The sequence below is a fragment of the Somniosus microcephalus genome, chromosome 26 (assembly GCF_052327205.1).
Source record: "Somniosus microcephalus isolate GS21.2 chromosome 26, FLI_Smic_1.0, whole genome shotgun sequence".
NCBI classification, from domain to species: domain Eukaryota; kingdom Metazoa; phylum Chordata; class Chondrichthyes; order Squaliformes; family Somniosidae; genus Somniosus; species Somniosus microcephalus.
The window spans coordinates 27498586-27521755 of NC_141012.1; the positions used below are offsets into that span (position 1 = coordinate 27498586).

Here is a 23170-nt window from a genome sequence, read left to right on the forward strand (position 1 = left end):
TATTTCCTCTCTTACATTTCTTGTAACCTATTGAACGTAGAATTGGTTTCTCCGCACGTTTTGCGTTACACAATTCCTGCAAAAAAGATATTTTAAAAATCCATTTGATAAAATAACACTTTAAGCCACACATTTCTGTTTCACAAAATAAGAATTACATGTCATTTATTGCGGTCATTTTTCTTGTTCTTAACCGTTATTAAGTGAGTTGTGGACCTGAGTATTGGCTTTATTTTGCAGCGTCAATCTTGGGAAATGTCCCTTTTTTTTTGCCTGTTCCTTGAATCGGATGAACTTTCGATGCTACTTTCGATGCATGAAAATGCTCCGCTGCCCTCCGAGGATTTAACGTGGTGCTGTTCACCTTTAACGTCTGACGGGCTGGAGAAGGGGGGGGGGGGTGTTGGTGATGGTGATCAGCAGCTGGAAATACTGCTCGCCTCCTCCTTGCTATTGCGCATGATACTGCGGCGCTCCAGCCTCTCCACCTCAACCCACCTTGAAACGGGCAAAGCCCCGTCGCCCTCCGACGAGCGGCGCCCGCCGCCAATCAGCAGCGGCGCCCGGCTTGCCGGAGCCAATCAGGAGCAAAGGGGGCGGGGCGGCTGCCGGCCCGGCAGCCCAGCAAGTTTGGTTGCCAGCCCACCCTCTCTGCGCTGGGAAACTGCAAGGAGCTGGAGGCTGGGAGAGAGTGCAAGTGCATTCCAGAGGGATGTAACCGGATGAGAGAGGGAGAGACAGGCAGAGAGAGGAGAGACAGAGAGAGAAAGAGGCAGGGGAAGAGAAAGAGAAAGAAGAAGAAAAAGGGAATGAACAGGACATGAAGAGGACATCAGCGGAAGGATTGCACTGCACTGATGGTCAGACCGGGGCTTTTCCAGGGAACAGCTAAAAGTGAAGCGCTCTAAGATATGACCCAGCCACATCTCACAGTGGGGTAACAGTACTATGATTTGGTATGTGGCCACTTTGCTAGCGGGTGTAATCAGCACCAGAGAATCGGCAGCCCAAGGTGAGTTGAAGTTCAATATCATTCTCCCCAAGTTTATTCACTGATGCTGCGACTGTACGGGTTTAACCGATTCGGAGGGATGAGACCCATTTACTTACTGTTAAATATTTGAATGCCACTGTATTCTCGCGCATTTAACTGGCTAATAATCCAAAATGAAAGGGTTTCGGTGCAATGATGTTCCCCTCTCCCCTCCCCCTTTATTATTGTCAAGAGATCTGCAAAAGTTACGGGCTTTATAAAGAAGGAAAGGAAACTTTTACCCTTAGTTGTGTAGAAGTTGCCTGGGTCGGCCATCCCGTTAAATTGCGCTTTCCTTGCACGGTGCGTGTTTTCGGGCTGATGCAGATGTTGAAGCGCAGCCGCCGGTCCCCTGGCGGATCACCTGGGTCAAATCTACCCGTTTCAGCAACTTTTGCCAACCGCGAGCTCGGGCATTCGGAGCAGCTCATTTCTTTCTGTGGGCGCACCGCTTGCCGCCGGGGAGGCGAATATTGCTGCAGTGCCTCTGTGGGACGATCGCTCGATTTGGGGAATGGTCGGTGCTGAAAGATAGACGCTCGGAGCGAAAGTTTCTATATTTGGTTGTAGCGAAATAGGAGATCGGGGAGTTTACTCGCATGTAAAAGACGCGATGAAATAAGTAAAGTTGCATTTTTGATTTATTTCAAATGAATGTTACTGAAGCGGATTTTTAAACGTAACCAATTAACATAGGAGACTGGAACTTTAAATGATTCTGTTTTAAATGTTATTTAAAGCAGAGGACTTCTATTTTCTGAGGTTAGCAATTTTTAGACTCTTCCTGGTGCCAGAGCTCTCCTATACCCCCAATATTCTGATGGCTAAAATCCGTATTGGACGAGCTTTAGGGAGATGTGACCTTTATGACAAATAGCTCATTCAATGAGGATGACTCACGGCTGCACCTGAACCAGCGGCTCTGTCACCGCCCCAGCCAGAGCTGGCGTTTAGCGCTCGTCTAACCTTCTCTCAGCCCCCAAACTTCCGTCCCGGGGGCCGAGTGCGGGCCGGTTGGCGGACGGCAAGAAGGTTGCCCTCTCTGGGGGGGCGGAACCTGCGAGCGAAAGGTCTGCAGGTTCTTTCTGACTCAGCCGCCAGCGACCCGCTCCTGTCAGCGGCCCGGTGCCGCTGTGTGTTGCTGCACGCACTCCTCGCACTGCACATCTGGCGCACATAGAAACATAGAAGCTATAGGAGCAGGAGAAGATAGGAGGAGTTTGACTCGAAACGTTGACTCTGTTTTCTCTCCACGAATGTTGCCTGGCCTGCTGAGTTTTTCCAGCATTTTCTGTTGTTATTTAAGATAGGAGACCTCCCGTGAGTTCTGCTGAATTTGAAACACTCAGCCTGTGGGCCCCACTGCCAGTTACTGAGATAGAATAGAATTCAGTTACACTGCCAACCCGCATTACGCCGATCAATGAAAGTAAAACGGAAGTTTCAAAGGTCACCGGTATTGTTCTTAAAGGTGAATAACGTGGTGCCAAGGTGATGGAGTCTCCGCAGTCCCCTTAAACCGATGTCGGGCTTTGGAATGAAATCATCGATTAGCATTTTAATATTTATCGCAATTCGCAAGGCTTTGCAAACGATTAAATGCAACTATTTCCTTGCCACGTTTTTGCAATGAATGTGTCACACATCCAGGCTCCAATCCACGGGGGCAGAGCCAGCTTGGTGCTTTTGGCAGCCGCTGAATGAGGATTGCTCCGCGCTGTTAAAAAAAGCTGCCATTGCCAGTCACCGGGGAGCTCCTCACGCTGCCGTCAGCTGCAGTACAAACTTTCCCCGGCATTTCTTGCAGCAACCTGTTAATTCTCTCTGACACCTTTTCAAGACGTGTGCGGGTGGAGTGATGTCACCATGGCTCACTCCAGCATGTCACGGTATCGTCATGTACTTGCTAGAGGTAGTGAGTAATTGGTGTGAACACCAAGTACAGAACAACCCACTTAATAACAAAACCCACTTGTATGATGATTAATTGTACAACAAATGAGCATGGATTTAAATACCCCTAAATGATGACCCCCACTGTTCTTCTTTGAATCATTGCAGTTTTTACCATTTGAACATGATTCTGATTAGAAAGTAACAAATATATAAAATAGTAAAATGAATAATTTGATTTACTTGTAAGTCAGCAATCCCAATTTCCCTCACGTCTTGTTGAGTGGCTTCTATCTACAATACAATGCAAGACATTAGACCAAAGAATTTGGTCAGATTCAAATCTTCAAATATGGTGCCAACACATATGCAAATAAATAACCCAAAATTGATAGGGAAGGGATGCTAATAGATAGTTTAACCGAGTATTCAGCCAAACAGAGTTGGATTTGCATCAGAAACCATAGGAGACAGATGTTGTGGGGCACTGGGGGTAGCATGGTGCACAGCAGATTGGAGAACGAATGCACTTTGCCACAAAGCGGAAGGATTCATTTTGATTTTCAGCTCTGATCACAACCTTACCACCGTTGTAGAGATGCCTCCACAGGGTGTATTGCCCTCAGTTTGCTCTGTGCACCTGTTGCTAACCAGTTCGGAATGGCGTTGGCCATGTTTGGATGTTTACCCTCTCACCTGTAGGTGGCACCTGAAAAATACCATGGATAAACCTGTGGATGGGTTAGATTCTGACATTTTTGTAGAAGATTAACAATTTCATTTCTGTAACATGCCAGGTAGCAACTCCTCCCAGTGTTCCTAACCATGTAGACTGCAGTAAAGGTTCTAGCTATCTCCCCAAGTGGATTTATGTATTGAAGTATGTGGGTTCCCCAGTGCCTCAATGGGCTGAGGCAACATATAGTGTGGTACATGTATTTTGAGTCTTGGTTTGTGTTGACTTAACAATTTTATTTAGGGTGACATTGGGGTGCTACAGATGGCATCAATGTCCTGGGCAGGGGATCAAAAAATGATCCGGGACTCCTGATTTCTCGGCATCCCTACTAGATGAGGATTATGTCTGTGGAGTCAAATGGCCTTTAATATCCACTGCCCAAACTCACACATGGGGTAATGAGCAATTGAACAAGGCACAGGGGGCTGCTGGTGACTGGAACTGCACCCTAACCCAGTGACTTTGGGAGAGGAGGGAAGAAAAATTAAATGGGAGAGAAATGTCAAGTCTGCTTTTGCATTATTTTGTTGTAATCAGAGAGCTCTACTCTAATTTGTTTTAACTAACCCCAAATATAAAGACACTGGAACAATGTATAGAATCATAGAAATGTACAGCACAGAAAAGAGGCCATTTGGCCCACCATGTCTGTGCCGGCCGAAAAAGAGCTATCCCTCCTAATCCTACTTTCCAGCTCTTGGTCCATAGCCTTGTAGGTTATGGCACGTCGAGTGCATAGCTAAGTACTTTTTAAATGTGTTGAGGGTTTCTGCCTCTACCATCCTTTCAGGCAGTGAGTTTCAGACCCCCAGCACCCTCTGGGTGAAAAAAAGTTCTCCTCAACTTCCCGCGAATCCTTACTACCCAAACAGAATATTACAGGTTTGGTGTTGCTGGTAGAACTTCTAATGATCTGTCTTTATTTGTACAAGAAGAGTTTATGTAGTTTTTCCAACTAGTAATGTATGACAAATGTGCAAAGTTGCCAAATGTGTAAAGGGGATGGAAATGCCAGGACAGGTCAATCCGGGGCACATACTCCAACTGAAAGCTATTTTCATATGACTGCTGCTAGCACATTGATAAATTGGACCACTTCTGTAGTCCTGAACTGACATATATTGTAACTCAGCTGCTGTTAACAGTACTGCCTGTCATTCTCACGGGGGCCTAAGATACCAGCATATATGAAAAAAGAGTGAAAAAAGAGCTAGTGTGTTTCATGGCCCCAGGACGTTCCAAAGCATTTCACAGCCAATTTGGAATTGTGGTTATTGTTGTAATGTGGAGAAATGTGGCAGCAAATATGTGCGCAGCAAGTATCCCAAAAACAGAAATGAGATAAGTGGCATGAAATTATGGTTTTGGTGGTCTTGGTTGAGGGATAAATGTTACCCAGGACATGGGGAGGACTCCCCTGTGCTTCTTTGAACAATACCATGGTTTAATGTCTCATCTGAAAGACAGTACCTCTGACAGTGCAACCCTCCTTCAGTGTCCACTAGATTATGGGCAGGATTTTCATTCAGGAGTCGGGTTGGAAGCGGGACTACAACTTTCGGGGTTGTAGTCCCGCCTCCATCGAGATGCGGCCAATCCACGCGATTTTAACTTGATTGACCTTGTTGATCCCGCCCAGCGGGCTCAGCAGGCCAATTCAGGGCCATCCGGCAACAGGTGACGTCACAGACTGAAATTTCATCTGTCAAGAGCTTTTGACAGCTTTGAAGCTGTCAAACACTGACAGTCTTACTTCTAACATGAGTCCTTCTCTGCAGACTCAGTTAGAAATCTCTCCTGCACAGAAAGCTGCAGGCTGTCACTTTTGACAGATCGCGGCCGTTCTGCTTTCTGTGCCGGTGAGATGAGGGACTCCCGAGACCTAAAGGAAGGAAGGTTGAAACAGTAAGAAAAGGTATGTAAAACTTCTTTAATCACTTTAGACACACCAAACACACTTACCTTTGCACTCATGCACCCATCACTCACCTGAACACCGACATCTTGACCCCTCCAAGTCCTTCAACCCGACGGCCCGCCTCCTCTAACTTGGCGTGGTTTGGAGCCATTGGGAATCCCACACTTCAACCTTAAAAATAGGGATTAGGCTAAAAACTGCCTGTTAACTACCTTTGAAACTGGCATGGAGGTGGGTTTGGGTGCGGGATAGGGTCGGGACCCCTGATTTCGGGATTTTAACCCCCCGCACACCTCCAATCCCGACTCCACGGTCCAATGAAAATCCTGCCCTATGTGTCAAGTCTCCGGAGTAGGGCTAGAACCCACAAGCTTCTGATTCAGAGGCAAGAGTGCTACCTCTGAGCCAAGGCTGACATCTAAAACTAAGATATTGTACTACAGTAAGATATTATAGTCGTCCATTTCTTTATTGAAAATGAAGACATATTATGGGCATTAATTTTGTTTAGGTACATTTAACCAGGATAGCTTAAATGTTACTCACATTGAGAGCACTAGAAATGAAGAAAAATGTTCAACAGTTTGTACAACATTGCTAAATTTGAAAAGATGATGGCAGCAGAACATGAGCGTGAACTGCAAAGTGCAATCATACACTCAGCAAATTTAATGGAATGAACAACTGACATTTCTGAAGGAAATTGTTTCATTCAGGTCAAATTTGGAATGGGTCTACTCCTGAGAATCAAGAAGAAAGTTAATACTCAATTTATACTTTAAATGATATACTGATATATAAATCTCAATATAATATCATGAGTCTAATTCCCTGTGAATGGTCAATTGTGCTTTTAAAGGAGGGTCAAAATTTAACACAGCAGATTTGGGCATAAGATGGTATTAAACTACTGTCTCTTGAATGTAAATGCAATGTAAATTTACTTCCTGCACTCCATTACCTTTTCCTAAAAAATGTAGCATTGTTGCACCCAGTATTCAGATTAATGGACTGTATGGTGCGGGGTGGGGTGGTGGGGGGGGAGGGAGAAATAGCATTCTGTAAGACGAACAGCTTGCATTTATATCGCACTTTGTCACATCCTCAGGATGTCCCAAGGTGCATTACAACCAAAGGATTCCTTTTTAAGAGCATTTACTTCTTTTTGTAGGCATATATAGCAGCCAGCTTGCACATAGTAGGACCCAACAAACAACAAATGAATGAATGAACAGGTAATCAGTTTTTACGAACATATGAAAAACGTGGCACAGGAAAAGACCAGCTGACCCATCTTGCCTGTCCCATATAGTTGTGATGCCTTATGCATCACTTCAAGAGACTCCTTACCCCCTAGGTGTCCGTGTCTTGCCATTTATGGGCATTGAATGTTGGCATTCTAGCCCTGGCCAACAAACTGCTTGTTAAGTCATCAGGATTGTGAGGTTGCCTGTTAAAAATCACGTTCAATGTAGAGTATTATACAACACTTGTATATCAAGGCTGTTCTAGAGTCTGATTAAATTTAATTTCAGATTGATAGTCATACAGTAACTTTTGACTGGTCCATAATTCGTACTTGCTATCTTAGTTACCTTTTAAAGACAATAGTGCTAAAACTTTGCTGTGGAAATAACGAGAAGTAAATACGCCAGAAAGAAAATGAGCCTGTGAAATATTTTGTCACATTAGACAACCATAGTGTGCATTTAGTGCTTTGGTTGCCCAAAAAGCAGCCTTGAAAGGCTGGCCATACCTCATTGATTAGGGGGAAGCACAATGCAGCACAACAAGCAACATTTCTTTGCTCCATAAAATACCTTATATTGAAGTTGTGAAAGGGTGTAATATACATGGAACCTCAAAGACAGAGCTAGCTACTTGTCAACCTCTTTGACAGATAGTATCGTAGCGTTCTAATCAAAAGCCCAGTTCCACTGGGGATGGTTACGCAGATATGCTCTTCCAGAAAACTATATGTAAACCTATCTTGTTTCATAACTAGCATGGCCTCAGTCACTCTTGTTCACCGAACAGTTGACCTCTAAGCCATAGAAATGTCCAGCGTTTTCTCAGCTTAACCACCTAAGGATATTGATACGTGAAGGTGAAGGTCTGTGAAGGAAATCCCAGAGATGATGGATGGTTTGCATGAATTGGTAAAATATTTCAGGTGGGAAAGCAATGATTTCTGAAATGGCTTTAGTTAACATGTTCTTAATATGAATGTCATCTCCTAGGGTAGGCTAGCTGGCATGAAAAATGGTGATACGCTTCAGATGTCTGTGCTTAATAATGTGTTACAAAATTATTCCTAAAATTATTGCCAAAATAATGCAGTGCTCAATGAGCCACTGGCAGATGTCACATGTAGAGAAGCCAATTAACCCTTTTAGAGATTGTGCTTTGCAGCTGTTGAGAAACCTGTGAGATTTCTGTCATATAATTGCCACCAAAAACATTTATCCAGCTAATTTAGCTGTTTACTGCGGTATTTTAAAAATTCAAGCCAATATTCCATAAATATTACCGTATCAGTTATGGCGCATTTTAAAGTCAAAACACTTTTAGTTGTAGAATAATTAAGACTGTGGTGAATTTAAATTGCAGAATTGTTATTTTATTAATGGTGGCGGGTTGAGTGCAGGTCAGCTGGTTTCCGGGTTCCGGTCCCGCCCCCAGCTGCTTCCGCTCTACAGACGTGAATTGACCTTGTTAAGCCCGCCGGCCAATTAACAGGAAGCAGGTCAGATGACGTCAGTTGATGACACGTCACCTGCCAGTTTCCTTAAAGGGACCATTCACAATTTTAATTTGAAGGTTGATTTCTCTGTTTGACAGCATTGAGGTGCTGAAAACACTGACAATCACTGCACAAAGGTGAACTCTTGCACCCAGGCTCTCCAATGACTTCCTCCATAGGCTGCAATAGATGGCAGAAGCGATTGGTGAGAGAGGTTCTCCCAATGAGGTGGCACTGGACATGGATTTAAAAACTTGTAAGCTAAAGAAATCTGTAAATGTATTAAAAATGCAGTACCCAACATTTTCTTTCCTCTGAGACTTGCCAATTCAACATTGGATCCTTCACACCACTTCTGCAGCTGTCATCAATCCAGAAACATTACAGCAGACTCACAGCACGCCACACTTACCTGGCGTGGTGTCCGGACATTGGGAAACCCGAGCCAGGAGTGGCAAAATCCCAAAATAGGCTGACAACTACTGGCAAGTACCTGTTAATAGGCAGGTACAGGAAACTTCGCGATATCCGGCACCGACGGGACCGGCGTGATGCCGATCTATGAAAACTTCCGGACAGACCAGCGCTAATGTTGAAGGATACGGAGGTTTTCATCTCCGTATCTGACAACAAACACTGTTGCTTAGCAACAGCTTGTAAACAGTCGGCCCGTACCTTGGAAGCGTCTCTGTAGCTTAGCAACAGCTTCAGAGAGGCTTTCCAGAGACTGACTGTTTAAAAAAATTCTAGGAGAAGAAAAAAAAGAAGAAAAACCTAACAAAACGGCTGCTGATTTCTGCCGTTAGATTGAGGTTTCCGGACATACAACTTCCGGATAAACCAAAGTTTCCTGTAATTGCCTTTAATCCGCTTCCCGTCGCTAAGTGTCGGGTCCATTCACAAATCGGGGACCTCACACTTGGGAAAGCTGTTTGGAGGCGGGTTTGATGGCGGGGTCGGAACCCGCCGTCAATCAAAACGAATTTAACCTATGACCCGCCTCCAAACCTGCCCTCTGAACGGCAGCAAAATCGCGACCTAGTGTTCTGAATTTGCTATGTAATTCAATTTTGTGATGGTCTATAGATATCCACATTCTCTGGATTATTAGCCCAGTAACTACTACACTACCATACCCTGTCTGTAGCCCTGCATGTTGAATTTTGGTAGAGGAAGGCAACTTCATATTTTGACTCTAGCTGTTTCAAAGACTGAAATAAAGACTCAAGTTTCCCTCTTTGTCACAGAACAAAAACGCCTTTTGCCACATGGAGCAGAGGGCAGCACTGCGAGTATCCAAATACTTGGTTCTGCATCTTGCTTTGCAATGGAAAAAATTCAGTAGCTTGACAATGATTGGCAGGTGTGCCTTTTGCCTGATTTATCTAGAGTATCCCAAAAATTAATTGGTAAATGGTGTGGTGGAGGGACACTAGCATTTAGAAGGCTTGGTTCCTGCTGCTTGTAGATGCCACGTGGCAGTAACTCTTCTGCCCTTTAGAGTCAGTGTAGAGTGAAAAGAGTGTGGGTTTGAGATAGAATAATTATTAAATTATAAGATTAGATCCCAGAAAGGACATCAATGTCCGTGCCTGTTGGATAAGCTGAATGGCACTTTTCTATTTATGCATTCTTCTTTAACTATTCTTTATGAATATAAATCTGTCCAAACATGTTTTTATTGTAAAAATTGCAGGGGTTGCATTGCCATTGGCATTATTAGTCCTCTGAATCAGTCAGTTTGGCAGCAGTGCCCCTTTAGAGCATAAGAAATAGGAGCAGGAATAGGCCACTTGGCCCCTCGAGCCTGCTCCGCCATTCAGTAAAATCACGCTGCTGTCTCGCAGTATCTTACCAAGAAAATGGCATCGTTCACACGTTGCCAGTCTATTTTACAGGAAACCAAAGATGAGCTTAAGAAAGTCCACTGTGTTTTTGATGATGTGTGAAATGAAAATTCCAGAGGAGAAATCAATGAGACTCACGATCATGTGCATTGATTATTCAGAGCTCAAAGCGTTTGGCATTTCTGAGCTATTCAGCAAGGTTCTGGCTGAGCTGGAGTAGCTGCTGTGGCATCACTATGATTTTTGGTGCAAGTGTGGTGCACAATAACTGGCTAAAGTTTCAGGATACTTGAGGTTTTTCCTGAGCTATCCTATCCGGCATTGTGAAATGTGAGTCTGAAAGCTCTGAAACGAACTCAAATGCGATTGTTTCCATATTTCTTTGCAGAATGCCATTGAGAAACATTCAGCGTGCGTTTTACAAAAATTGCGTTTTTATTTTCTCCCCCACCCGCAATATTTCCCTCTTGCCTCCCTCCCACCCCAGAATTTATGCACAATTTTGATGCTGGTGTTGTCCATGTTGCCTAACAGGAGATGCTCCTGTTATGGGTGAGAGGCTCTCCATTTCATCATCATTCCTGTGAGTGTGTCCTATACCAACTAAGGCATGATCGTCTCGGAGTTCCTCCGAAGCATAGTTGTAAGATTCAAGTCGCATGAAGCTCTTTCATTTCAATGCATGACTGCATCTGAATTAGGGTGGCACCTCATTATGACATGCGCATTTTTGAGAAAAAAATATAACCCCTCCTCATTGCCCATCTGTGAATTCAGGCAGATGAGATGATTCTACTCCTCGTTGTTCTGTAACTGACCAAGAAGTGTATACCAGTGGCACAGGGTGCCTGTTCATTTTATTTCACTTCCCTTGATGGTCTGAGTTAGATTGAGAAATCCCCAGGTTTTAAATGCAGGCCAGCAACCCATGAGCTATCACTTGCAACGCCAATTCTGCAGGCTGCCTGCCCTTGTTCTATTTGTTTCTGTCTACTCCAGTGCTTGAGCACATTGCGCAGGCTGACACTTAGTGCTTCAGTTATACAGGGCATTGGTGAGACCACATCTGGAGTACTGTGTACAGTATTGGTCTCCTTATCTAAGGAAGGATGTAAATGCGTTGGAAGCAGTTCAGAGAAGGTTTACTCGACTAATACCTGGAATGGGCGGGTTGTCTTATGAGGAAAGGTTGGACAGGCTAGGCTTGTATCTGCTGGAGTTTAGAAGAGTAAGAGGTGACTTGATTGAAACATATAAGATCCTGAGGGGTCTTGACAGGGTGGATGTGGAGAGGATGTTTCCTCTTGTGGGAGAATCTAGAACTAGGGGTCACTGTTTAAAAATAAGTGGTCGCCCAATTAAGACAGAGATGAGGAGAAATTTTTTCTCACAGAGGGTCGTGAGTCTTTGGAACTCTCTTCCTCAGAGGGCGGTGGAAGCAGAATCTTTGAATATTTTTAAGCCAGATTCTTGATAAGCAAGGAGGTGAAAGGTTATCGGGGGTAGGTGGGAATGTAGAGTAATCGGATCAGCCATGATCTTATTGAATGGCGGAGCAGGCTCGAGGGGCCGAGTGGCCTACTCCTGCTCCTAATTCGTATGTTCGTATGTAACACTGAGGGAGTGCTACATTGTTAAAGGTTCCATCTTTTAGATGAGCTATTAAACTGAGGCCTCATATGCCTGTTGAGGCGGATGTTAAAAAAAGTCATGGCACTATCCCTGGTGACTGGGTCAACTTCACCAGGAATGGATTAACTAGTCATTCATCTCATTTTGAAGTTTGCTGTCCACAGATTAGCTGTTGTCCCTGCCTACAAAACAACAGTGACCACACTTCAAAAATAATTGATTGGTTGTGAAGTGCTTTTGGGGTGCCTTGAGGATCTGAATGCTGCTATTTAAATGTTAGTTCATTTTCTTTCCTAGTTTTTTCCTCCTGTTACGAAGATATCTCGTGATGGCAGAATGGATGGTGTTAATTCTATTTGGTGGCATGACATCAGTAATCCAGCAACTGAATTATGGATTTTTTTTTAAAATTGACAAACTGCCCAGTGTTGGATGCATAATTGGAAGGTCTTTCTGTGGTGCTTAATTGGAAGTTTAAGTCACCTTTGGAAAGCTAAACATATGGCTTGATCTTGCACTGCAACCTAGAAACTTTCACTTTGAGTTTGTAGTGCCCAGTTTATGTACTTGTGAATAATGACTGTAATACTGTGAATCTGCTTTGAATAAATTTTATTTGTGTAACAGCACTCCCAGTTAATTATCTTGCCTGAGAACATTTGGTTCCTAAAATAAGTTTTTTTTAAACTCTAATAAAGCTGGAGGCAAACCATATGGAGCATCACAGGTCACTGTGACTCAGCAAACTGATGATGAATAAATTAGCCTACTCACATGACAACTCAAAGTTAGGCAAGTTGATGACTCAAATTTAGCCTTCACAACAAATTAGGAGCAAAATGGAGGTCTACCATGAGGATGGCAGGGTTTAGAGAGCTCCAAGATATCTATATTGGTTTATTGGTCCATAGAACCACAAGAGGCTTGGATGAAGAAAGCATTTCCAGGCTCATTGATCTCATCCTTCCAGAATACCAAACCTACTATTCCCCGAGCGTAGCATCTGTCTGTTTCATAATAAGTCCAATGTCTTGGCCTCCACCACCCTTCCTGGAACCAGATCTAGCTGGTGACTATCCTCCGTGTAAAGAAATATTTCCCGACTGTAATGGCAGAATGCTTCAAGCCATAAAATCTCTGTATCATGTATCATGTCTATGAAATTTGAGATAGAATTGGAACTATATTAGGTGCCATGTGAAAATAACTCTTGTCTTTGCATGGGTGAAGTGGGAAAATACACAAATCTGCCGAGAGATAGCTTTTGGTTTCAGGGGAAGGGAGCCAGGTTCCTCACAATGCTGCCAATTGCCTACACTTATAGGTTAATTGTATTAGGTTTTGTCATATACTTTTGCGATCAGATATGTGAGCTTGATGCCAAACTATCCATTAGGGATCAACAACATATGTAGATCAAATGTCAAAGACAGTCAAAACCCATTAAATAGTGGAAGCTTTGAGTTATATTCTACCTGCCTGAAGGGTAAAGTTGTTATATATCTAGTTTGGGAAGGCTGCTTTGATTTGGGATATTGAAAGTCTGCTTAGAATAGTAAAAGTGATGCTGGAATTTCTTATTCTGCTGTTCACTTGCTTCAACAGCACAGTGGTGAGACAGACTGGGGAGAAAAGACGAATCTACACTGGGTTCATCAAATATTAAAAGGTTCCAGATATCAGACATTCATTGTTTTTGAGACAGTTTAAAGTATTGTCAAGAACTATGTTGCCAAATATTTCCAATATTCACTTTTGCTTCTGTGCCAAATTTTGACTTCTAATTTTAGCATGAATGTATTTTCTGCCTTTTGCAGTGGCCAGTAGTGCATGGTGGGTAGTTGAGGCAACCACTGGTGCAAAATATTGTGGTAAAATAAAGAAAGTTAGGAGAGATCCTGCATTGTAATACCGAGGTCTGCTCTGAATGTGCCCTTCAAAACCCTGAACCTTGTGTCCTCTTGTCCTGCTCACCTGGGGTCTGAAATGATTTTGGTTTACTTCCTCTGTCCCATTAAGTATCTTCCACATCTGTAAAACTTCTCCTCTGAGATGTCTCTTTTTAAAGTTGGGGAGCTTATCTTATCAAGTTGTTCCTAATGACTTTTCTTTCTGACACTAGGGGGATAATTTTAACCTCACTCGGCTGGGCAGGAAACCCATGGAATCGGGCGGAACGCTGGTTTTACCCCCCCCCCGCCCAATATTACTCCCCATTGACTTCCATGGAGAGTAAAATCATGTGGGATGTAAAACCAGCGTTGCACCCGATCTCGGCAGTTTTCCGAAGGGCGGGTCAGGTTAAAATGGCCGCCTAGGAATCAGCCTCATTGTTCTCCGTGTAAATTCTTGGTCCCAGTAGTTGTTGTTAAAGTCCACGTTATCCTTGGTGATATTAAAATTTCTCCTGAGTAGCTGGGACTGTCTGAGTATTCAGCACCTTTCACATGGCTTTGAATATGGCCTTGTTCTAAGTTTGCAAAACATTAACATACCTCACTCCATCTTTTAGTTTCATTTTTTAACGCTATACTATTTTAAAGTTTCTATTTAAAACAGGGGGATTGTAACTTTTCTATCTTATTCTGGCAGCAGGACAGTTAAATGGGGAATATGTGGTTGAATTAAAAGAAGCCCAGGGGTGATTGACAATCTACATTTTGCCACCCGATTTAGGGGACCAGTGCTTATTTCATAGTTCACAACTAACAAAGAAATGCATTGGCAGTAACTCCAGTCATTTAATTGGTTTTCTGTAGAATATGTACAGATACAATTAAATTCTAATAAATGCATAACTGGCTTACCAATGCTTTTATGCTTGGATCAGGGTTTCTATAACATACAGATTAAAATAACAAACTTGCAAACCTCTCCACCTCAGCTCATTTCATCATTGATTCATTCAGCAATTCAGCCCAAACAAAAAGAGAAACAGTAATCAAGAACATTTTTTACATAAAAATGCTTAGATTTTCAAATGTCTTGCCTTCTGTATGGGAAAGTCAGCAGGCAGTTGTATAGATTTAATGTAATGAGCATTCAAAGCACAGCTTTGGCAAATATTGCTTTGCTGGAATCGAGTGTGTTTAATGTTTATATTGTATTTCAATTAGGAATTGTATACTATGGGAATAAATGAGCATTGGTTTGGCGCACTGGAACTCGAGAAGTGAATGGGAAATAGCTTGATATGCCTGATTTCAATATAATGAGAGTAAAATGGAAGGGTTTGGTGTGCCTGATTTCAATATAATGAGAGTAAAATGGAAGGGTTTGGTGTGCCTGGTTTCTATATACTGGAAGTGAATGGAAAGGGTTTAGTGTGTCTGGTTTCTATATACTGGGAGTGAATGGGAAGGGTTTAGTGTGTCTGGTTTCTATATACTGGGAGTGAATGGGAAGGGTTTAGTGTGTCTGGTTTCTATATACTGGGAGTGAATGGGAAGGGTTTGGTGTGCCTGGTTTCTATATACTGGGAGTGAATGGGAAGGGTTTAGTGTGTCTGGTTTCTATATACTGGGAGTGAATGGGAAGGGTTTGGTGTGCCTGGTTTCTATATACTGGGAGTGAATGGGAAGGGTTTAGTGTGTCTGGTTTCTATATACTGGGAGTGAATGGGAAGGGTTTGGTGTGCCTGGTTTCTATATACTGGGAGTGAATGGGAAGGGTTTAGTGTGTCTGGTTTCTATATACTGGGAGTGAATGGGAAGGGTTTGGTGTGCCTGGTTTCTATATACTGGGAGTGAATGGGAAGGGTTTAGTGTGTCTGGTTTCTATATACTGGGAGTGAATGGGAAGGGTTTGGTGTGCCTGGTTTCTATATACTGGGAGTGAATGGGAAGGGTTTAGTGTCCCTGGTTTCTATATACTGGGAGTGAATGGGAAGGGTTTGGTGTGCCTGGTTTCTATATACTGGGAGTGAATGGGAAGGGTTTGGTGTGTCTGGTTTCTATATACTGGGAGTGAATGGGAAGGGTTTGGTGTGCCTGGTTTCTATATACTGGGAGTGAATGGGAAGGATTTGGTGTGCCTGGTTTCTATATACTGGGAGTGATTGGGAAGGGTTTGGTGTGCCTGGTTTCTATATACTGGGAGTGAATGGGAAGGGTTTGGTGTGTCTGATTTCTATATACTGGGAGTGAATGGGAAGGGTTTGGTGTGCCTGGTTTCTATATACTGGGAGTGAATGGGAAGGATTTGGTGTGCCTGGTTTCTATATACTGGGAGTGATTGGGAAGGGTTTGGTGTGCCTGGTTTCTATATACTGGGAGTGAATGGGAAGGGTTTGGTGTGCCTGGTTTCTATATACTGGGAGTGAATGGGAAGGGTTTGGTGTGTCTGGTTTCTATATACTGGGAGTGAATGGGAAGGGTTTAGTGTGTCTGGTTTCTATATACTGGGGAGTGAATGGGAAGGGTTTGGTGTGCCTGGTTTCTATATACTGGGAGTGAATGGGAAGGGTTTGGTGTGTCTGGTTTCTGTATACTGGGAGTGAATGGGAAGGGTTTGGTGTGCCTGATTTCTATATACTGGGGAGTGAATGGGAAGGGTTTGGTGTGCCTGGTTTCTATATACTGGGAGTGAATGGGAAGGGTTTGGTGTGTCTGGTTTCTATATACTGGGGAGTGAATGGGAAGGTTTTGGTGTGCCTGGTTTCTATATAACGAGAATAAATGAGAAGGGTTTTACATGGACTGGAACTAGGGTACATTTTATGCTTTGATAGCAGAAGTGCACACTGGGAAATGTGCACTCCGGACCTTTGACAAGTCCTCCATTTGAAATGAAGGTGCTCGGAGCGCTGAAGTGGAAAATCTCCCCTCTTGTTCTTAGCTGAGAATTCTGCTTTCATCAGATATGTGTTTCTCTGGTGTCAACTGCTTTGAAGTTATGATTTATATCTGCATCTTAAGAAGGTACAATATGGGTCAGGGGAGATCCTTCGGAAAGGATATCTAATGTTAGCAAATTGCAAGGTGTAATTTGCAGAATGAGATCGGCTTCTTGTTACTTCGAAGTCTGGGCAGTTAATGAAGACTAGCAGGTGATGTGATTTTATGGTGCTGGTATATAGAGGACTTTACCTTTCGAAACGAGAAGGCATCTTTATTAACTAAATATAAGTGATGACAGGGGGTGATGCTTCCAATGCGATACTGGTCATCTATCCTCATTTATTAAAGTTGGCATATTGCAGTTCAACACCTTGGATTCTGTTTATTGAAGTGAAGTGGCAATTTGTTTGAAATCAATTGCTATTATATTTCTCCATAAGATATATATCAGGAACAAGGCTAGGGTTTTAAAACTGAGAGTGCCCTTTCCTGTCACAATAGAACTTTTATTGGGATAAAATTCTGTGTGATAGCAAATAAAATGATCTTTCACAGGGGAAAAAGTTACCACTTGTTCAATAAGTTATTTTTAGTAGGACATCCTTTCCCTTCATTGGTTGGTGGGAGTTTCTTAGAACAATCTGAGAAAGCTGATGAAGCTCTTTCTAATTAGTTTAGGGATTTACGTATGGCATTTAGCCCAGAGCCATTTTGGCAGGGATTATTTATCAATAACTTCACACTTTCTGTTTGCTCTGGCCTAACTCTTGGTAGTTCTTTCACACTTTGTAAATATATTACACCACCTCATGTGTGCCAACAAACTCACTGCGGATTCAAGTAAAAGAGAGATTGTGCTCGGATTGTGCACAATAGGAGTGAACAGGAATAGCAATTTGGAATTCTGTGATGGGATAAAAATCATACTTCGATTTGCTATGTGTTCCCTTGGCCTCTGGTGCAAAACAAATATTATTAAGAGACAACACAGGATACATATCAAAAAGCAGAGCCTGATCAATGGAGAAGGTTCCATGGAACATTTTTTTCTAATGTAGAGGAATCGGTAAATGTTATGCTCATGCATCTTTTCCACTGTTAAATATTGTACATGGCTACAGGAATTCCAAAGGAGGAGAGTTACTTCAGTGGGCTAGGTACTCCCATGAACTATCTGGTATCAGTGACGGAAAATTCTTATGCAGATTGTGATGTTAAAATTTGGCCATTGCTGGGTGTCTAAAAAAGGCATTGCCAATCTAATGCATGGGGCCGAGTGGAGAAGTGGCACTTGAATTAGTGAGATCCACCAATCTCCCCAGATAGATCAACTTTTGGTACCCATACCTGAATTGTTTTATAAACTCATGAGATTGAACAAGTAAATCATCAATGAAACACAAGCAAGGTTTGGTCATGACTCAGAAATATTGAGCACAGCAAACCCAGGCTGAATGGATTCAAAGCAGAATTACATTTAAGTTTTGGTCAATTCCAATTATACACAATGATTACAAACTTGAGGGGTCAACATCGGGCCTGCAGACAGAACAAAATGTGGTGATGTCCAGTTGCTGTTCTTTGCTTGATGCCAGTGACACGGAGAGAAACCACGGCCTAGAAATTGAGTGGGGTTAGCGCCCAATTAGCGGCGCTGGAGGGCATTGCGCTGGAATTATAGCCGTTTCTGAAATTGACTTGGGCCTTACCATCGGCGTTAGCCGGTAGCGCTGCGCCGGCACCGATGACGTCATCGGTGTGCGCAGCGTCCCGGTTGCCGTGGTAACCCGGCCCCAAGCCCAAATTCAGTTGCGCCCGCCTCGCCCGTGGCAGGCGCAACCAACGATTGTGGAAAGGGTTCTTACATGCCTTTGCGCCGGCGCATAAAGGTGGAGCGGCGGCCGGCCGCGTTCCCGGCGGCCGCCTGCCCGCACCTCCCTTCCCGGACTCCTGCATCACCCCCCCCCGCGGCCCTGATGTGTGTGTGCTGCGAGCCCGGCACTTCCCCGAGGTGCCGGGCTCAGATGTCGGGGGAATCCGCCGGTCAGTTGTCGGCTGCAGGCAGCTCCTCCTTAACAGAAGGAGGAGGCCTGCAGTTCCCCAGCCTGCCGCACCGCATCGGGTGCCGCAGTGGGGGATTAGCGCCAGAAAACCCAATTGAACGCCCGTTTTGAGGCGCTAAAACCCTCCTTTAGCGCCCGCCGCCGTCTGGGCCCGGCGCAACCGAATTTTCGTCGGGTGCTGCCGCATTAACGCTGGCGCAAAATTTCTGGCGCTACAGCCCTGGCGAACCCACAACCCAATTTCTAGGCCCACCTCTTTAGTTGGATCTCCGAGTTGCCAGAGTTGCTAGTCTTGTCTCATCTATATCGCTGTACCAACACCAGGAACAGTGCTACTTCCAGTGACGGCACGGTTCAAAGAGAGGGCTGCAAGACCTGCGCCAGTTCTCCAACCTGTGCTCCCTTTGAGCAAAGCTCCCCAGTGGAGACTACGATTGGTGAATTTACTCACTGGGCTTAACTTTCGCCCGTGAAACTTCACACCGATTTTCCTGTGGCTCTGAGGATTTGATTGAGGACATTAGATTTCAGAGGGTCCAAAATAACATTGTCCACCCATGTTTAACATTAGACACTTTTCACTGGCGTTTTAGTCATATTTCATCCTTGCATGGTTAGAAAAGCCAAATTTTTACCAGTTATGCAGAGATTTATTTCAAAAACACTGGGCTAGATTTTCAGTATAGACAGTTGCGCCCGCCTGAAGTTAGCGCCCGCCCCAAAGTAGCGCCCCGTTGCCGGAAATTCAGTGGCTTCGCCCTAAGAGGTTGGTGGAGCGCTAAAAGAGGCGTTCCACTACTATCTTTAGGCGCTAAGCCGGCGGTGCAGAGCGCAGCGCCCGAGCTCGGGCGCAGCGCACGGCAGACACTCTGGTGCCAGTGAGCTCTTAAAGGGGAAGGGTGCATGTGTTTTATTTTTGGTGGTGGTGGTGGTGGTGGTGGTAAATACACCGTTCACAACAACACACTGGATCCTTCCACACAACACATGCAGACTGCCGTTTATAGTGCAGGAGGAGTGCCCTTTAATTTGCGCTCCCCAGGGAGTGTTGCGTTCCATTTTACAAACGCTCTGGACGCCAGCCGCAGAATGGGGCGGTCCGACTGAAGTTTGGATTCGGGGCGGCCAAAGGGCGTTGCACGAGGATGTGACGTCATTTTCTGCGCGCGCATCCGGGCGGCCGCTAAACTTTGCGCCGGCGCTAACAGGCAACTTAATTTGGGGCGGGGCGCAAACTGCGCTGCGCCCGGGCGCTACACGAATAGCGCCCGAAAATCACTTCTCTTAAGGCGCTAACTGCTGGCGCAAGCAACTGAAAATCTAGCCCACTGATCTTAACACTAATGTTCAAATTGGGTTATATTAAGCGATGACGGGGTAACAATTTCCAAAAGCAGTTTAATAGAACCTGATGGCCCCATTTAGAAAATAAGTTTTCAGCACCCACAGAGTGCATGTAAATTATGAATATAAAGTAGCATTTAACTGCTGTTAACAGCACAAGCAGCATGCAGTGCTTGAGAATTCATTTAAAGATGTATTGGCTGACTAATATTAAAAACTGACAACTTCAATTTAACTGCCTAATATTCAAAAGGGAAAGCAGAATGGTGCACAGTGCACACATAAGCACGTATAAGTTATATGCTTCGGACTGATTCAGTGTGTACATTGCCACTGTGGGCTCGTGGGCACATTGCCATTGATTTTCGCAATGAGCTCGTGATAAGTTCCCATGACTTTTGTAGTTAGTTTTTTAAAATAATAAACTTTGTGAGGCATTTCCAGTTTCAAAGGAGTGAGCAACCTGCACAGGCTGTGAAAAATATGCAGCCCTCCTCGTGTTTAATGCTACTTGATAATGAATCTTCATCGAAATAAGTGAGAATAAACCTTTCCTAACTGTTAATGGCTGAACTATCCTCTGTTGGCAGAAAAGGCTTTTTTCAGGATGTTAAGGGAGACCTACTTGACTCTGGTATTATCACTACTGTCAGAAAAATGATTCTTCAACAACAACAACAACTTGTTGTATTTATATAACGCCTTTAATGTACTAAAACGTCCCAAAGTGCTGCACAGGAGTATGTTAAGACAAAAAAATTTGACACCGAGCCACATAAGGATAAGTTAGGGCAGGTGACCAAAAGCTTGGTCAAAGAGGTAGGTTTTAAGGGGCGTTTTAAAGGAGGAAAGAGAGGTAGTGAGGCAGAGAGGTTTAGGCAGGGAATTCCAGAGCTTAGGGCCTAGGCAACAGAAGGCACGGCCACCAATGTTCATATTGTGGAAGTATTTGTTCTTGGCATTGTGGAAACTAAAAGTTTTTGACCGAAGAGTCCAGACTGGCAGCCAGCAGTACAACATTGCTCTCCTTACAGCAGGTATGAGTGATGTTGTAATGTACACTTAACTTGGCCCATCAAGCCTGAATCAATACGTTTTACAATGGCACTGGAAGGCCTGTACATTGGCTTCTGTGACATAACTAGCTGTAAACACAGAACTGAAACATAGCAGGAACAGCAAGGCAATTCTTCAATGTTCTATATGATTACCTGACAACACAGTGCTTTGAAAAACTACCTCCAATATTCATTGTAATGAGGAACAAAATGCAACCATTCCTTTCACAAACCAAAACAAGTGGAAGCTATTTCACCGTTTTGTTCTGAATCCTGCTCCACTTTGCCTGTTTACGTCCACCCTGCAGGAATGTGGGCTCCAAGATTTTCCTATGACCACAGCTCGAGTACCCGCTTCATGTACAGCAGCCCATGAATTCAATTGCTTATCCAGAGGCAGGTGTGCTGTGTTTTCCTGTGGAGCCCCAGTTAATAGCGCAGGCAAGAACTGATGAAATGCAGGATGGGGCAGCTGGTGGAATCAAGCCTTCAGCCATTGTGGGATTTGAACCACTGTGTTGAACTAATGTACGACTGGACCACCTCTGTGAGGTTTTATTTTAATTTGTTCCTGGGATGTGGGCGTCGCTGGCAAGGCCAGCATTTATTGCCCATCCCTAGTTGCCCTTGAGAAGGTGGTGGTGAGCCGCCTTCTTGAACCGCTGCAGTCCGTGTGGTGAAGGTACTCCCACAGTGCTGTTAGGGAGGGAGTTCCAGGATTTTGACCCAGCAACGATGAAGGAATGGCGATATATTTCCAAGTCAGGATGGTGTGTGACTTGGAGGGGAACTTGGAGGTGGTGGTGCTCCCATGCGCCTGCTGCCCTTGTCCTTCTAGGTGGTAGCGGTCGCGGGTTTGGGAGGTACTGCCGAAGAAGCCTGAGCGAGTTGCTGCAGTGTATCTTGCAGATGGTACACTGTAAGTTGTAGGTTTTACAATTTCTCTTTTCGGCCCATGTACTGCTCTCCCTCCGCTCATTTTCATTGATGATGCCACTGCAACCAGGAGGTAACAGCAGGATGCTGGTGCTTTCATACTGCAGAACTGCTTCAGGTCTGGTGCTGTTGAAACTGTGTCATTTATACTGGGAGATGTTCTTTACTGCACCAGATCCAGATCTAAATAACTGTAGCTATGCAGTTATGGGTATGGATCAGTGGCTAGCACAAGGGGGCGCTGCTGTTGGAGGCATGGGCCAACATCACATCTTAGTGATACTTGTTGCCTTCTTCACTTTGGGACCAACTGCGGAGCTGCCGTCAGCAGTGAAGCACCGAAATAAGCAAGGGTTTGTGCTGCTGAATTCTCTGGAGCCTCCAGCAGTGATGCTGTGCATCAGACCAGTAGACAATCTATTTTAATCCTTTGAGCACAGCGGCAATATTTCTTCACAAAATTCAATCAGTTTTTTTTTCATCATTCCAAGATTTAATTGAATTAAGAAGCATTTCTGAGTTCTACGCATTACTCTGATTCAATTTGATAACACACATCTAGAAATGTGTAAGATGCTTTTTAAAATTTAAATGGAAAACAAAGAGTCTATTTTAAAAAGCAGTTAAAAAGAATCTCCCCACATTCTCAAGGGCTCCATTTACACAAATGTCAGTGTTGTCTAATTAGTAATTTTGAGACTCCTCAATTGTCAAATGGTATTTGTGAAATTAGTCAGTTTTACATGTCACTTTATTTTCCATTTAGGTTGTGTTTTGCACTGTTTTGGTCTCCTTATTTAAGGAAGGATATACTTGCATTGGAGGCAGTTCAGAGAAGGTTCATGAGGTTGATTCCGGAGATGAAGGGGTTGTCCTATGAAGAAAGGTTGAGCAGGCTGGGCCTATACTCATTGGAGTTTAGAATAATGAGAGGGGATCTTATTGAAACATAAGATTCTGAGGGGGCTCAACAGGGTAAATGCAGAGAGGATGTTTCCCCTCGTGGGGAAATCTAGAACTCGAGAGCATAATTTCAGAATAAGGGATCGCCCATTTAAAACGGAAATGAGGAGGAATTTCTTCTCTCAGAGGGTCGTGAATCTTTGGAATTCTCTTCCCTAGAGAG

The 23170-nt window shown here is 44.0% G+C and overlaps 1 protein-coding gene across 1 annotated transcript in view; it reads left to right on the forward strand.

Annotated features, from left to right (window-relative positions):
• Positions 1 to 569: 569 nt before the first annotated feature.
• Positions 570 to 23170, forward strand: part of igsf9bb (immunoglobulin superfamily, member 9Bb) — an 831812-nt gene continuing 809211 nt past the window's right edge. Inside the window, exon 1 of the mRNA XM_085967995.1 lies at positions 570 to 1012. Coding sequence (XP_085824121.1) covers positions 949 to 1012 — 64 coding nt within the window. The 5' untranslated portion in view covers positions 570 to 948. The remainder of the gene's footprint in view (positions 1013 to 23170) is intronic.